At 41.4% G+C, this 16542-nt stretch overlaps 2 protein-coding genes across 2 annotated transcripts in view; one reads left to right on the forward strand and one right to left on the reverse strand.

The window, feature by feature from the left end:
* The window catches only part of CNTN1 (contactin 1), a 211183-nt gene extending 207676 nt beyond the window's left edge, over positions 1-3507 (reverse strand). The window contains exon 1 of the mRNA XM_054631716.2: positions 3414-3507. The gene's annotated coding sequence lies outside the window, so the exon portion shown is untranslated. The remainder of the gene's footprint in view (positions 1-3413) is intronic.
* A 149-nt stretch (positions 3508-3656) lies between these two features.
* The window catches only part of LOC143694068 (uncharacterized), a 36644-nt gene continuing 23758 nt past the window's right edge, over positions 3657-16542 (forward strand). Inside the window, exons 1-3 of the mRNA XM_077178030.1 lie at positions 3657-4323; positions 8466-8531; positions 9458-9564. Coding sequence (XP_077034145.1) covers positions 3657-4323; positions 8466-8531; positions 9458-9564 — 840 coding nt within the window. The remainder of the gene's footprint in view (positions 4324-8465; positions 8532-9457; positions 9565-16542) is intronic.

Genomic DNA, 16542 nt, shown 5'->3' on the forward strand with positions numbered 1-16542 from the left:
AAAAGCACAGAAAAAGTGACTGGAGACTGCAGAAAGGAGACTAGACTGGGCTGACATGGCAAATCAGGATGAGGAGGCTCCAAGGAATAAAGGAAAGTAAATTGAAGAAAAGCTGACAGGAAAAAAGCAAGGAGACAGGACTGGGTGAGATACAAAAGCAAAACTTGGAATGGTCGAGACCAGGAATAACTAAGACACTCAGACCAGCTACAGGACAAAAAAGGAGCTGTCATTAGGATACATATAAATGATGAAGTGAAAAGGACCATGCTTAGAGAAGTCGTGCAAAAGAGCCCTCATGCACCACAACACATTCTAAAGCCTACAGTACAACGGACTTCAGTCTTGCACCACTTTTCCACTACCCAAGCAAATGCCCTACAAGTGACACCATTCTGTTTAACCACTGCTGTACATGAAAGGGACTGCACTCCTGTAATATCACTCATGATGGTAAAAGTTCAGGAGCTTTTTGCAAAGGATTAAACTTTTCCCATTCTCTTTGTAACCACTGTAGGTCCAATAAAGTAAAACAATAAGAAATTTACTTAGAGAATTGATTTTTTTCTGCATTTGCTTGGTTGGTTGGCTTCTTTGTTTGTTTGCTTGTTTTTAATTCCCTAAAATGTAATTTTCTAGGTTTTAAGGACATTTATGGGACATGTATGCATATTTTACTTCACAAACAACACAAAAGAACATTATTAAGGTTACTAAATCAAGTACTCAAAAGGTATAAAATGACAAACTGTTGTCTGTGCAACCATAACTAACTTCCCTTGAGTGTTTTTGGTTTTTTACAATACACTTAAGTAGACACGTGCTTCTTATTCAGTTACCTTGCCACTGAAGATGATACAGAACTGAAGGCAGGTAGGACTTGTTTTATCTACTGAAGAACTGAGCTTGCAGAAAGAAAAAGAGTGAGGGGCTCTGCAATATGCCACAAAGACTTTAATGGTTAACATTTGCTCTATTGTAGTTTCCTTCATTCCCCTTACTGTCATGCAGCAAGCCATTTAACCTAAAACTTCCATAGTTTGTAATTGACAGTAAATTACTCTTTTCCCCATTCACTCTGCAGATACACTCACAGATGTGGAGCAGCCAGGACTGTTATAAAAAGCAGTAGCAGGTATAACTTGAGCAAACATAATTACATGAATTGTAAAAATTTCAAACTGGACACCAAAAATGAGTGAATACTTTTCACCTAACCCTCTTTGTGCCTTTCTTCACCATCTGCATAAGTGTTGTCTCACCTTAGGTAGTGTTTGATAAACTACTAGTACTTTGTAGGGCATTCTGATCACATACTGATAAGCACTTTGGCAAAGCTCACACAGATGTTATCAGTTCTGTCTTCAAAGCAGAGCTGAGTAACACTGAATAAATAAATCATGGGCTCACACAATGATCAATGAAAAATACTGAATTCTCTTAAGTGAGCTCAATCTATCCCATGCAGTGAAAGACAGGATTCCTGTGGAAAAAAAAATAGTATGTGATCATGTAATTAAGACTGTACCAGAAGTACATGCTCAAAAAGGCACTTAAAACCCCTTTATCCCCTAACCTTAATAATGTGGGATTTCTCTAGAAAAGGTGTTTAAGACAGAAACTCAATTTAAAATTCTATAAAATCAAGTAGGTTCTTGCATTACCACGAAGCTGTGTTGAGGTTGCATTACTTTTTAGCACCACTTAAAAGTGAAACTGGAAATTTCTTGCTGGTTTAGAACAGCATTGTGGATAATACAAATATACAAATATGGACCAGGAAGAAGTGTTTTGCTTAGGTTATTTTTACTTTTTGCAAAATTTAGAGATAGAAAAGATCTATTTTTTTATAATGTCAACTATTGCTAAAGAGAAAAACTAAGCAACTGATAACATATATTTGAATGCAAACGACCAAATAAAAGATTCATACTACCAACAATTTTCAGAAAGATTAAGGTGAGTTCTTACTAAAGAAATTTTGGTGCATTATCATTTATAGAAGAACATGGACCAAAGATCATATTTTCACAGAGATCTGTACGGTATTTGCACTACAAGGACATTTAGAAGTTACTAATGGTAGATGAAAAAAACCTGAGAATTTTTATAACTTCCAGTTATTTCAGAAAGCTTTCTCCTGTCTTATGTAATTTCAAGGCCTGTGCCGATGATTTTTAGTCGTTTACCATTCCATACAAAAGAATGAAACTAAGTAACATATTGTTAATTCCTTCTTAGATACAGCCACCTCTGCACAGGTGGCTGCATTTAAAGGCGTATTTTTCCCTAAGTCGTACAGCCTAGTAATTACATAATGGCTTATTTTTTAAAACGTTAACAAACCCTTTTTAATGTGCTTTAATATAACTATATTATAATATTGTTATATAACTATGACTGTGCTAGAATATAATACTCGAAAACATTCACAGCTCAGAGGTCACACTTTACTTTCATTACTAAATGGAGCAGAGTTGATTAACTGCATAGATAATCTCCCGTAGATTTCATAAGCAGAATTAAACAGCGCTTCATAGAGCAGCTGCAATTCCTAAAGAGCCGCTCACCGAGGGGCAGGCTCAGCCCTTGCAGGTGCCTTTAGCGGAGCTCAGCAATGGCATTTCTGCCCTCACCGGCAGCTTACTACAGCCGCCCCCAACTACTGACATTACGGAAACGCGGCACTGAAAAAAGGCTCTATTACCATTTTACAAGGAGAAAACACAGTGAAACGCTACCATTTGTACTGCAAGAAGGTGCACTGAAAAAAAAAAAAAAAAAAAGCCAAACCAAAAACCAACACCCTTTTTAGCCCGTCACCACTAAGCACTACCAAAACGCAGATAAACCAGCGTACGGCGCAAGGCTGCGGCTGCTCCGGCACACAGACCATGGTGCTGAAATGATGCGCTGCAAGACCACTGTACGGACGCGTTTTTACACACGCTGCCAAAATCCATCCGTGCGCCGTAGGGAACCGCGCACGAGGCGTCCCCTGCGGCAGCACCCCGGTCCCCCGGCATCCCCCCCGAGCCCACGACCGGCGGGGACAGCCCTCGCCGGGTGATTACCCGGGGCAGGCGGCCCGCTTTCGGCAGCCCGGGGTGCCGAGTAATCCCGTGCCCAGCGGGCAGGCTCCATGTGAGGGGGCGGCTTCCCGCTGCCGCCCCGCTCCCCGCGCCGGGAAAGGGCCGCCGCCCCCGGCCGCCGCCAAGGAGGGGTGCTGCCCCGCCGCCCCGCACCTGCCCCAGCTCCCCGCCTGCCCCCGGCCGCGCCGGCGAAGTTGTGACTTCCCGCCGCTGAGGGGACCCACCCGAGGCGGTGCCCGCTCCCCAGGGCCGCTCTGCCAGCGCCGCTCGAACGCGGGACCCCGCTGCGCTGCGCCCGCTGCCGAGCCAGCCCTGCCCTACCTGCGCAGTGCCGCCGCACGGCCGGGCTGTCACCCCGCGCCGCCCGCACCTTCGCTGCGCACCGGGCACGTCTCGGACGGCGCTGCCCGGCCGGCGCCGCTGGCTCGGCTCGGCGCGTCCCTGCCCGCTCGGCAGGGCTGACAGCCGCCCGCGCGCCCCCGCCCCGGCCGCGCGCGGGGCCGCCGGGGCCGAGCGGGGCCGAGCGGGGCGCGAGGAGCGGCGGCGGCTGATTGGACGGGGGTGATGTCACTCGTGCGCGCGCCAGCGAGCGGGAGCGCGCGGGAGCGGGCGGTGAGGCGGAGCGGGGAACGAGCGGGAGCGGGGGCTCGGTGCCCGGTGCCCCGTGTGCCCGGTGCCCCAGGCGCGGGAGCAGAGCCGCGCTGGAAGCGGTGTGCGGAAAGCGGCGTGAGGAGTGCCGCGGGACGGAGGCGCGCACCGGCCGGCAGCCCTGGCTGCGGTGGGCGGGAGGAAAGGGGCCTCTGCAGAGCGGGAGGGGCGGAGGTGAGCAGGGCCGGGGGCGAAGGGGGCTCGGCATCCCTCCGTCCGCGCCCGTCCCGTTGGCCCTGCCACATGCCTGCAGTGGAACAGCACCCCGCCCTCTGCAGGGAGCCTGTGCGGCACCGGCTGCTGCTCTGCAGAGACACACTCACCGTAGTGACGGACACACAGACACAGGCACAGATTGATACAGGCACGGCCACACGGGCACAGGCGTGCGCGCTGCACGTGCCCAAAGGGCGGGCGAAGCCCAAGTTAAGCTGCTGCCCCTACCCCGAGCGTGGCTCTCAGCTGCGCCGGCATCCACGGACCGCGTCAAACAAGAGGCGGGAGGCGGGACAGACCGCAAGGATGCAGCTGGGCAAGAGTCGTGATGCTCGGGATCCCCGAGGGATGTGCTCGGCAAGGCCAGGTTCAAACTTTCAATCCATACTCTCCTCACAAACTAGGAGAATGATTTTGAAATTACACTATTTGTCTTCAGCCTGAATTTATTTTCTGAACTTTGTGTCTTCTCTGTAGGACCATATTTCTTACTTCTTTTTCATTAACACAAAGACTAGCTATTTATTTTTAAAGTATCTACTTGTCCCTTGAGCCCCAGTCTTATGGTATTTTCCACATTATAAGTTGCAGAAATTAAAACTCCCAGAGGAAAAAGAAAAGACAAATATGGGGCTTGCTGCATATCCCCTTGTAGAAAGCAAACAGGTCCGGAAAAGTGGAGACATGATCCACTGAAAATTCATGTGCTGCCAAATTTGTGACGACTGCTACAGGAAGGACTCATGAGGGACAGAACATGGAACCTAAGAAATTTTGGGACACGAGTTCATTCTGTATATGAAATGCAATTTTTGATGGCAGTAGGGGCGGCAACCATGACACTTTATATTTACAGAGAGTGACAGATAAGACACAGTTACTAGCAGGCACAGCAGAAATAACACTTGACTAGATTGCACCACCTGCATGACAGTAAAGACCAGAGAGTGAAAAACTTCAGCTAGTCCAAGGCCCTGAGACTCCTTGTTTCTTTATATGGTGGGAGTAACACCAAAGCAACATACATTTCCCCTTATGAAAAAATCAGGTTCCTGCAGTTCCTTTTTTTCCCTGACACTTGAAGTAAGAATGGGAGGACTACTTATAGCTGTCATCTTGGATAGTTCTCACATGTCTGAAATGATTTGAACTCTAAAACACAAGATAGCACTGACTTTGTGGCTTCACTGTTTGCTGATTGTACCAAATACGGTTATGTCAAGTTCAGTGAGCTCATACTCTCACGACCATATGGATCAGAAGCTTGTTCAAGAATAAAAAAGATGGTTCATAAAAAACCTCAACCAATAGATTTTCATTTAGTTATTCCAGAGTTGGAGGTTTAGACTTGGGTCTTTAATTCCTGTGTCTTAATCCAATACTGACCATTGTATGTGTACACAAACATTCAGAAGAGGAGAAGAGCTGTCACTGTTGGTGTGCTCTCAAAGCAGCAGGGACAGAGATTACATGCCAGAAAATTGGGAGAAAATTGGGTGGTTGCAAAAGCGCAGAAAAAAATGGGAAATAAAGATTGAACAGCATATTAAAGTAAACAGGTTAGATTATGCATATTGGCACAGTATCTAGTCATTAAACAGAAGGTATTTGAATTATTAGTGAGCTTTGAATCTCTGGCACAGACCTCACATGAACGTCAGTTTTTAGATACCTTAACTGCTTTCTTATGGTGAGGACTAGAAAACAGTTACAGCCCTTGCTAGGATTTAGAGCAGTCTTACAACTGCTCTGAATGGCGTTGTTCATTGCCTCAGGCTGCATTTGCTGCTAGGAGCTGTAAAACACAAAGTCAGCTCTAGGATGAGTCGTGCAGAAGGGCTGTGGCGTGTCCCCTCTGATGTACAGCATGGGCTGCTGTGTACTCTGCTACTGTGCATTTAACACTTACAGTACTCTTTGAAGGATGTTTCTCCCTAATATTCAGTAATCTCAATTTATGATTTCATTGCCAGAAGTTAAGATGGCTGTCTCACACATTTTGAAGCAGGGTATTTTTTTACTTAAGTGTACCAGTGGGTGTCTCTGCACTGCACAGAACGTCTCTGTCTCCCCCTTGCTTGATTCAAATGTCCTTTGCTAGAGTCAGGGAGTCAGTAAAGCACAACAGGAACAGAAAACATGCTAAAGGCAGAAACAGAGTGCTTTCAGCACCCTGTGCATTGTAATCATCAGCTGCTCATTATTCCATAACACTCTCCTTACAATCTATGTGTATTTTAGTCCACATACATACCTACATCCCTGGGTACTTGATTCCTGTCAGGGATTTGCTCCCTAGCTATGTCTATTTCATCCTTATGTTTGGATCCCAAAAGTCCTTTGGGATCCAAACATAAGGATGAAATAGACATAGCTTCAGCCTGCAGCACTTATGGAGGGACAGCAACCACTGACCTCACTTCATATATTTTACAATACTCCTAGGATCCCCCATGGGAGGAAGGGGGGGAAGGGAATATGAAACAGGGACAACAGCTTTCTGTTATTGTAATAAAATGGAGACAGAGGCTAGCATAAGCTTTATATACCCCTACCCAGTACCAGCAATCTTTTAGAGGATTAATGAGATTAGAAGCCCCTATTCTTTTGCTAATGGCTGTTTATTTGAAAAATGGCTTTTCTTGTAAACATACAGAAATGACCATATGTTACTCCATACTCCAGTGCTGCCTTGGGATACTGCTAAAAGCAAAGAATTAATATCATGTTCCAACTGCAAATTTTACCAAAAAAAAAATTAATCTGCCCTTTAACTCTTTGTCTATAGAGTCTTACCTGGTTGAGGGTAATGCATTAAAATAGATTAAGACTATTTCTTTGAAGAATTGTGCTGCAGCTTATGCTGCTGAAGGAAGGCTAAGAATGGTAACAATCCATTTAAAAATCCATGGTTATTTGAATTCCACATGTATATTTGCAGAGATAATTTGAACTCTGGCTATATCCGAGCCTATCATCCATGAAATTGACACATGCAAGTTCCTTTTCATTGCTCCCAAATGTTGCAAAATATTTCCCATGATATTAAATATTTTCAGATGAAAGGAAGTTTTAGAGTCAGACTTAACTGAGCTGAACACTATTCTTGTTGAATTCCAAGCTTTTTTACAGTGAATGAAACACATCAGGAAGGTAATTTTAATTATAGAGCTTAAAATAGAACATACGGCAAGACTCAAGGTTGAAATTAAATTCTGTATCATATGAGTTTATTCTCAATAGCTTGAAGTTTAATCATTGAGGCTGTTATTTCCTATGCTTGATCTCTTTCATGAATCAAATGTTTCTGGAAAATGATTCAGACATTTTTGAGGATGCTAAAGGATAAAATTAGATACTTGTAATGAGAAACAACTTTTTCAACCATTCTTGTAATGGGAATGCTGTCCCTATATCCCTCCTCAGAAGGGATTAAGAACTCAAGGTCTGGCCAAAAAAAAAGTAGCTTAGAGCTCAGACAGGTTTTTTTGTAAAAACAAAAATATTAATATCTGACAACTGGAGCAGGAGAGAAATTAAGAGGATGACATGATAATATATTTACAATCTGTTGATCACTGACTGGTGCCATATGCTCTGGATACCAGCCCAACTTTGGTCATTAGGTTGCTATAAGTTGCACTGGAGTTTGTTTAAGAAGCAGTCACATCGTGTCATGGGTTGGTTGAATATAAAATTAGGATTTCCTCTCAGCAGGCAGATCTCAATTTTCCTGTGAACCTACCCACAAATTAAAATATTTAACTTTTGCTTTAAATTCTTTTCTCTATGAGCTATTACTAGGATACCACAGCACAGACAACTCAAGTGCAACTTCAGAGAAGCAGAAATTGCCCAGATTCTCTCCTGAGTCAGAAGTACAATCTCTCTCCAGTCCAGTCCATATTCCATGGATCCATATAGCCAGAGGCACAGACAGTGTTCTCACTGCAAAACAGAAGACAAAACCAAACCAAACATTTTTAGAAAGTGGCTTGTGTGGCCCTGTATCAGCCATTTCTCACACGTGATGTTGATTCTGTTGATTACTGTTGATGCCCACAGTTACTCATTTAGCCTAGGTGACAGACCATCATCTCTCATGAACACAAAATTCTGCAGTTTACCGACAGTGTCATATATAGGGAAGATATTTCAGTTTTCTTTAAGTATATGTGAAAATCTGCATAAACATTTTGGGAAAAGAGTACTAGTACTTACTGCTGTTTCAAGTCTTTAAGAGATACTGTGTTACCTTTGTTTTCTCACCCTAATCTTGTTTCTCACTCTAATCTCATGCATTAGAGTTTTACAAGGGCTACATGGGTTTTCCTTTGAGAATTCCTGTCTCGTTCACTATAAAAAGTGAATATATGTGATACAGCATCTCCATAATATTTCTTTATGTCTGTATGTTCAGACTTGCATGTCTGAAACAATCAACTGATTCAGGGACAATTTACAGCTAACTGGTGCTAAGTAAAAATTCCTCTTCTTTTTTCATAGTAGCCATGAGTGCATTTCCTGATGTTCTCCAAGGTTCCCGTCTTCAAAACCTTTCTTCCAAAAATACAGGTATGACAAGATTTTAGTATCTTCATTTCAGTATATGCATCTAAGATTCAAAATGACATGTGGAAATTACTAAATAAATTGCAAATATCTCAGCAACTAGATCCCCTTTTTTTATCAGAAATGCTAAACATTCTCCATATTCTTTATAGGCGAGGGAGAAGGTAGATAAGATTACCTAAAGTCAGGGCTGAGACTGGCGCTTCAAGCTGGTTGAATGGAGAATAAAGAGCACATCTACTGTTGTGAAAATAAAAATGTCTGAAGTGGCTTGTGCAGTAACACATACACTGTGAAAGACATGGAGCTTAGTTCTCCTGTCTTGATAAGTTCTTTTAAGCACTTTCTGCTATTGAAATCATGCTGCAGTGTAAGGCTTTCAGAAGATAATACACCTATTTCAAAGAAAGTCACTTCATTCAAACCTCAGTAACAATGCAAACATATTCTGTACTTTGGACTCTGGATTTTCGTGTTCTTTCACCATCATTTTGTGTGGGTAATATATAATGCATATTTCTATGTCACTTTTCATTTGCTTTTTAAAATAAAATATTCATCAGCCATACAAAAAGAAAGAATTCATTTACTTCAAAGAAAAGGGATTTCTGTGCAGTAGGATTCAGCATATCTGTAGAGGCTACAGCATGCTTCAGTTTTCTGAACAGTATTAAACAATTCTTTGATGATATTTTAAGAAGTTCTTCTAGAAGGAGCAGAAGGAGCATTTCTAATGGAAGACTCTCAGTCACAGAAGGTACTTGTATATTATATACTTAGCATTAATACCAGATGCTTTCTCCTAAGGTGTGGCAGATGCCTTGGACTTCTAGTACATTTGTATTTGCAGTAGCCTGCTAGTCATTGCTTATTAGCAATGTGGGATTTAACCTCCTTTTCCTAAATCTTATCTGAAATCTGCCTGACAGGACAAGATACAGAAGCCGATACAGCCTTGCCTGCGGAGGAAATGGGAGAAAGATTAGTGCTAAAAATTGTATGTCCACTGTTATCTCTGCTGTTGGTTGCCATCAAGGTTAGTAGTGAGTGGCTTCTTTGTTACTGCCATTGTCTTCAGCTGGGGAATATGGGCATGTCTGTCAAGGCTAGAATGCTGCAGTGCTTGCAAAACTACTCTGAGAAGATATTGCCATTCAAATGTCTGAAACAAAACAACCAAAATATCAGCTCAGTGGTAACCACACAGCCAAGTTTACTGCTTGCTGACACATTTGCTTGATGATCACTAGTACAGGAGATAAGCTATATCAAAATGATGTACTGGAACAGCATCAAAATGCATCACCAAACACTACCATCATCTTCACTTAGTTTTAATTCTTATTTAGCAGAACAGCCCTGCTTCAATATTATATTTTGTATCTTTGTTTTCTTGATATCCTGATATTCTTGATATCCTGTCTTAGGTAGCGTAACCTCTTCTTTATCAGGTTCAAAAGTTGTACTTCAGCTTTTCTTTCCTAGTGTCCTGAGCTTTTATGTGACAATGTAGAGGCTGAGAAGCATGCTGCAGCCCTACAGCTCCAACATGAGGGACATAGAAATCTGTCACATACGTGCTAGTGCTAATGAAAAGACTCCAACCCTGAAATCTCCATTCATATCTGAAATCTGTTTGGTCACCTTGTCTTGACTGCATGTGCGTGTAGATAAAGATACAGATAGATGATAGAGATAGAGAGAGATGATATTGAGATAGATACAGGCATGTATGCATGTTCCTGTGCACAAATGGATTTAGAACAATTTTCATCTGGAAGAAAATAATGAAAAGGACTATGTCCTAATTTTCATCCAATAAAAATCTTCTCTTTTTGAGCTCCAAAAAAGTCTTTAATCTTTTCAACTAAAAATGACAAAACTTAATGTAAAGAATTCTCATGGGACTGATGCAAATTGGCTGCTCAGTAGTTGAGATTTTCTAATAAAAGGCTAATCTTTAAACTCAACCAGAAACTTCCACTTCAAAAGATTATACTTTTTTCACTCATGTTTTTTCAAGCAAGGTATTTTTCTGCTAAAAGGACACAAAAGTAGAGAAATAAAGGGAGAGGTAATAAAAGGCTCCAATGAATTCCTTGGTGCTTTGGTGCAATTTGTGCTTAGCAGAAAGAAATATTTTGGGGGACAAAAAACCCCAACAATTACAGTAGACAATTAATGCCTTTCTAACATTTTTGTGACTAATCCCAACAAACTGCATCGTTAGACTGCAATGCACACAATTCCTCTGTTCAAAGGGTACTTTAGAAAGAAAAATTTAAATTCAGCCTATTATCCATCTGGTTTGGGTTTTTTTTTCATCCAGTGACATTCTAATGGAACATGTAGAAACTGTTCTGAACAGCAACCGGAACTAGAAGGTCTCTCTCCTGGATAAATGACATAATTTCTTCTTCTTCATTTCTCTCCCATTAAATCTTCATTTATTTTCTACAAATCTTCAGTTGGACACTCAATCCTGCTGGAATTTAGGAGCTAAGTGTTACTGGGGTACAGACTGTATTTGGGAAAATACACACTTCCTACAAGAAAATATAACATCCAGGGAATTTAAGTTATTAGAAGCTATAAGTTTGTATGATACAAGTCTTAGAGATCTGAAATTACTGTTAGGTGGCACTTAGGTCCTTTTGTTAACCTGCCTGTCTGCTGCTCTGCAGATATGTCAAGACCAAGTTGTAACAGACTGGTCTAACCTCCTCATACAGCAGCCTAACCTCTACTGACGAAAGATAAAATGCAGCTGATGTTAAATACTGGGGAGTTTTTTAAGTTTCCTCATAATAGATACTGAGAAAACTGGGGAGGATGATTTAGATAAAAATGCTGTTGCCTGCCTACAAAAGTAGTTGGAAAAGAATACTCAGGGTAATTTGCAGTAACTCAGAGTCAAAATGGGAAGGTGTCTGAGAGATGTGACAAGGGCCTGCCTTGGCATTGTGTACTTGCATTGTTGAGAGGAGCAGTTGAGAATACTACATGGCTTACAGTAGCAGAACAGTGGAGAGAAGGCTCTTGGCCAGACACGGGAAGTAGGACACAGTGATTGTGTGGATGATTGTGATTAGATTTATTGCTAATACAGTGTCTAAATATTGCCAGTGCAGCATGTAAATAACAATTCTATCATCTCTTACATGGATTATAGTGCACTCAGGTTGTTGTCCTTCCTATTGAGTGAAACATTTCAGTGAGACCCACTTGCTTTCTAAACTTCCAGGTGTGGCTCAGTCCACTTAGTCTCAGATTTGCTCAACAGTTTATTTCTAAATGGTTATAATATAAGCTGGTTAAGCTAGAAATATACAGGTTCAAAGTCTTTGGCCTTTTAGAATTCACAATTTAAAAGCCACATAACATCTATGTAGCTACTTCAGGATTTTATGCCCCTGTTTGACTGGATCTTGGTGCTTTTCATTCGTGCATACAACAGGGAGTGTTTCCTGTCTTTGGGCTGAACACACCCCACAGGAGTCCCTGCTGGGCTGTGTGTAGAGGTAGCAGTCCACACAGAAGCTGCTTGTAACCTTAGGAGACCAGTTTACCCAACTGGCCCAGTTTCCAGCAGCATTTTATACCTGTATGCAGGCTGATGAGCTCCAAAGTAAATGGCAAACTCTTCATCTCCCCCATCACTGGAGCACGTTAATTATGCAAGCACCTAGATGGTTCCTCCTGCAATACCCACCTGATGTTTGCATCTTTGGACAAACCACACTGGCCATCAGAGATGGAGAAGGGTGGTGGGGGGCAAGGGAACAAAGACCCATCACACTTACTAAATTCAAAGATGGCAGTGAGTCAGCCTGACAGAGGCCAGGTTACTTCAAAATAGAGTGCATATGTGGAGAATCCATCTGAGGAAAACTAGTGTACTGTAGGAGAGGATCCGTGGGTTATTTGAGACGATTCCCAAGCACAGGCAAACACTGTCACAGTGCTGCAAGAAAAATCACACATTGTACTGGGACTTAGAAACAGCAACATACAAAATGTGTGAGCCAGTCCTTCCGCCCACCACAGGTCTGGCAAGGTTCTATACCAGTACCATGTTTATTTTTAGACATGACAACAAATGGATGTGGAACAGTTGGACAGAGCTGAGACATGCTGAGAAGAGTCACTGTGTTGTATGAGAAAATCAGACAAAATGGGATTGTTTAGCTTAGAGAACAGGGAACAGCAGTCTGTTACAGAAAAGGTGGAAGAGGTTCACCTGTTGTTCAAGCCCTAGCAGAGAAAACAAGAAGAGATGGCTATAAATTACAACTAGGAAGCATCAGCTTAAATACTAGTGGTTTGAAGTCTTTAACTTAGGAGCTTTGTAAAGACAAAAATAATCTCACTAAAGATGACCTTGCCTCAGGAGATGGTCTGTAGCAGGTGATCTCTTTAAAGCTCCTTCAGCCTTGTGATTCCCTTATTGATCTCTAAATCTCAACAAGACTGTTTTTGTGTCTCAAAAGCCACAGGCAATAGCAAAACCAATTCCTGGGTATCTTCAGTGCCAATTTTAGGTTATCCATGCCATAGTAATATTGTGTTCTGAAGCTGTAAAAGTGTATTTTGCCCGTATTACTTTGCATTAACTGAATGATGATGGAAACACCTGCTACTTTCTATAAGAAGATAGTGCAACAAAACCAGTGGCTGCTTCATTTATTACCCTGCCTGGAACCTGCTGAGCTGTACCATAAGATGTCAATTTCAAAACAGAGAAATCTGCTGGAAATACCAAGGCAGTGCCTGGATTAATCACACCTACCTTCCTGTGTCCTGTGTCTACTGTATAAATGCCTACAACCACACAACTCATGCTGATCTCCATTCATGGTGAACAGAGAAACCAGGCAATTTTAGGATGTAATTCATTGAACTTAGTGTAGATGTTGGTCTCAGGGTGAGATGAACAGAAATGCTTATTATTCTCCATTGACTAGAGGGAGACTTGATGTATAGCTCAGATGGAGAATTCTCCGTGGTTAACATCCTTATTCTCTAAGAAGAAATGTATCTGGTGTGTCTCTATTCAGAGTGCAACAGTATTGACCTAGCAGAATTAGATAAAAAACTGTGATGACCAGCAGCTGTTTGAAAGAGAAGGGAGACCTCACTCCACCTCTCAGTTAACTCCTACAATCAACTGCAGATAAAACTAGGAGCTAGAAATTATGAAGCTGAAATGACTGACCTGTAAGAAGGAAGTATCATGTAAGTGATGTTAAAACCAGAGAATTAATATGTAAAATCAGGGCAAATATCGTTCAGCTTAAGAGTCTGTTGATTGAAACTGCTGTGTACTGGTGTTTATTTTGATTTAGAATGACTATGTAGATTGAAAAGCATAATATCCCTTCCCTTGGGCACTCCAGATGAAGTATGAAGGTTAGGTTCATGCTATGTATAGAGTTACATATTCATTATCAGATTATTGTATTTTCAATCATCAAAAAATAATCTAAAAGGAAGGAGCATGTCACTTCTAGCCTAAGATATTTTCTTGAAAATGTGTCCCTTTCCTATGTTAGGATTTTCTGTAAAACACTGTTTTAAACTGAGAAAAGAACAGAATGCACTCTTTAGCCTCAGTCTTGAGTACTTAACCCCACCTTCCTCTACAAAATCAAATTTCTTCCTACAAGATCCCCTTATCTCTGGACTCAACAACTATGTTAAATTAAACAATATAGCATTGAAACTTCACCAGATATACAGGTTTTTACCTGTATAAGGTAAAATCAGGCATCCTGACTGGTTCTATGATTCCTGGCTATTCCAACACGCCCTTCTTCTTCTCAACTTCTCCCTCTTCAGCATTTTCACCCAGTATAATTCTCTCTCTTTATTACAATGTTCTGTTCTGGGGTTGCAAGACAGTCAGATCCCATGCTAATGGTTGCAGTATATGTATCCACTTAGCAGGAGCCATTTGTTACCAGGTTCCACTCTGAATATTATCCTGCACAGTGCTGGAATCATTCTCAGTCAGTCACTTGCAGGAAGGAGAAAAATAAAAGAAAACTCTCAGCTCTGGGGCTACTAGAGACAATGTTTCCTCAAGTGCATATACAATTTTAATTGTTTTTTCATTGCTTGAGGATCCAGAATACGGAAGCCAATCAAGATGAACAAAGATCACCCTCTAGAAATTTGCCCTGCACACAGACCCCTGAATATATATACAGCATCAGACTGTATTTCTTTTTGCCATTTTGAAAAACCCCATCAAGTCTGACAGGAAATAAATAGTTTGTATATAACACAGAATAAGTTCAGTTAATGGGATAATTAGGGATGTGTAGAAGATTTCTGAGAGTTCAATGTATATTACCCAGATGCATTAGAGTCCTGAAATAGCAGGTTGAAGAACCTTTCTCTGTACAAGAGGGTGTTATGCAGCAGTCCCTGGAGCTTCATTATAAACATATTTTTAGATAGCTACTTCGAACTCATGTTGAGATGAAAAAAGACTATGTGTAGAAAGAGATACTAATTAATTTCACTTTTGTAACAGCTACAATACTTTCCTGTTCTTTACCATGAAATTTTGACTCCCCAGCAAGTTTCCATGGATTTTCCAAGGCAAAACCCAATAATTTTGCTAAAGGGGGGAAAAATAAAGATACTATACCTTGTAAAAAAGTATTACATGTTTTTTGAAGTGTGGAGTATTTGTAAATTTGGTGTGCATTTAAAAATTGCACACCAAATTGCATTTTAACTACTCAGCCAGCACATGGCTGTATTTCCTAAATATCAGCATATTTTTAAAAAGTAATACACTGAATTTGGCTTTGCTAAAATGTATCACAGATAAACCTGTTGTGTTCCCCTAAACTGCTAAGTGCTGAAATTCAGACATTGTTTGAGAAATTTATTGACTTTCTTGCCACTGTCTCCCACAAGGATTGAAAAGACCCTTACACACAAAAGCTTCCCATTTCTGAGGTTAATGAAATGGTGAAATTTGCTGGATCAAGATCCTAATTTCCAGCTTAGCATTTTAAATACAGTAGGAAAACAATTCATCAATATTTAATGTGCATATTTACTTATTTTCCAGTGACCTCCAGATAACTGACATGTTCCAGACTGCAGTCACTGAAATTGCATTATAAATAAACAATATAGACACAAAAAGCCAAATGCAAAGGTGGGTAAATGAGCAGATCCCAGAATGCCACGGGGTTATTGCTCTCTGGAGTTAACACTGAGAACAACAATATATCCCCTTACTATGATTTAAATTGTCTCCTCAAAAGAAGCAGGTGCTCCAAGCAAGAGACCCAAATAGCTGTGAGATATTCTGTAACACAGTAGGAATACAAAACAAACAAAAGATCAGAGAACAGACTGAGTGCAAATCAGAATGGAGTGCAAAAGTCTCTGCTTATTCCCCCAGTGTTTGGCTTAGGTTGAAGCAAGATGCAGATTGTTCCTGTGTGGGTAAGCAAGGACTGCCTTGGAAGCAGATGCAGATGAACACTTGGGCTGTGGCCAGGCTGCTTCTGATCTGGCCTTAGTCTGCAGTGCCAGTGGTGGAGAGCACTGAGACACCATGTAATGGGCCCAAAAGCACCCACAGGTCCAGGGTTTTTTATGTAGGGAGATCATGTGTTATTTTTCCATTCAGTTTCTGTTTTTCAAACAGAATCTGAAAATCAGCTGTGTCAAGTTCAGCTGCATTAAGGACATAAGGACACGTTTCAGGCATCAGCAGTGACACTGTCATGCTGTTAGGTGATACTTTCCAACAGATCCAGTCATCTCCACAAAATGCTGCAGCCACATGCCAGAAAGGCTCCTTCTGTGTACAAATCTGATATCAGTAAAGCATAAAAGATGAAATTGCCAGTAATGAACAAGAATTTTAAAGCCATATATACAGAAAGCAAAAAATCAAGACCAGAAAGTCACTGTTAGGTAGCAAAATAAAAAAAAAAAAAAATCCAAACCCAAAATCCAAACATAAAACAAGCTAGCAGCCTGG

Source organism: Agelaius phoeniceus, chromosome 5, assembly GCF_051311805.1.
Source record: "Agelaius phoeniceus isolate bAgePho1 chromosome 5, bAgePho1.hap1, whole genome shotgun sequence".
In the NCBI taxonomy this organism is placed as follows: domain Eukaryota; kingdom Metazoa; phylum Chordata; class Aves; order Passeriformes; family Icteridae; genus Agelaius; species Agelaius phoeniceus.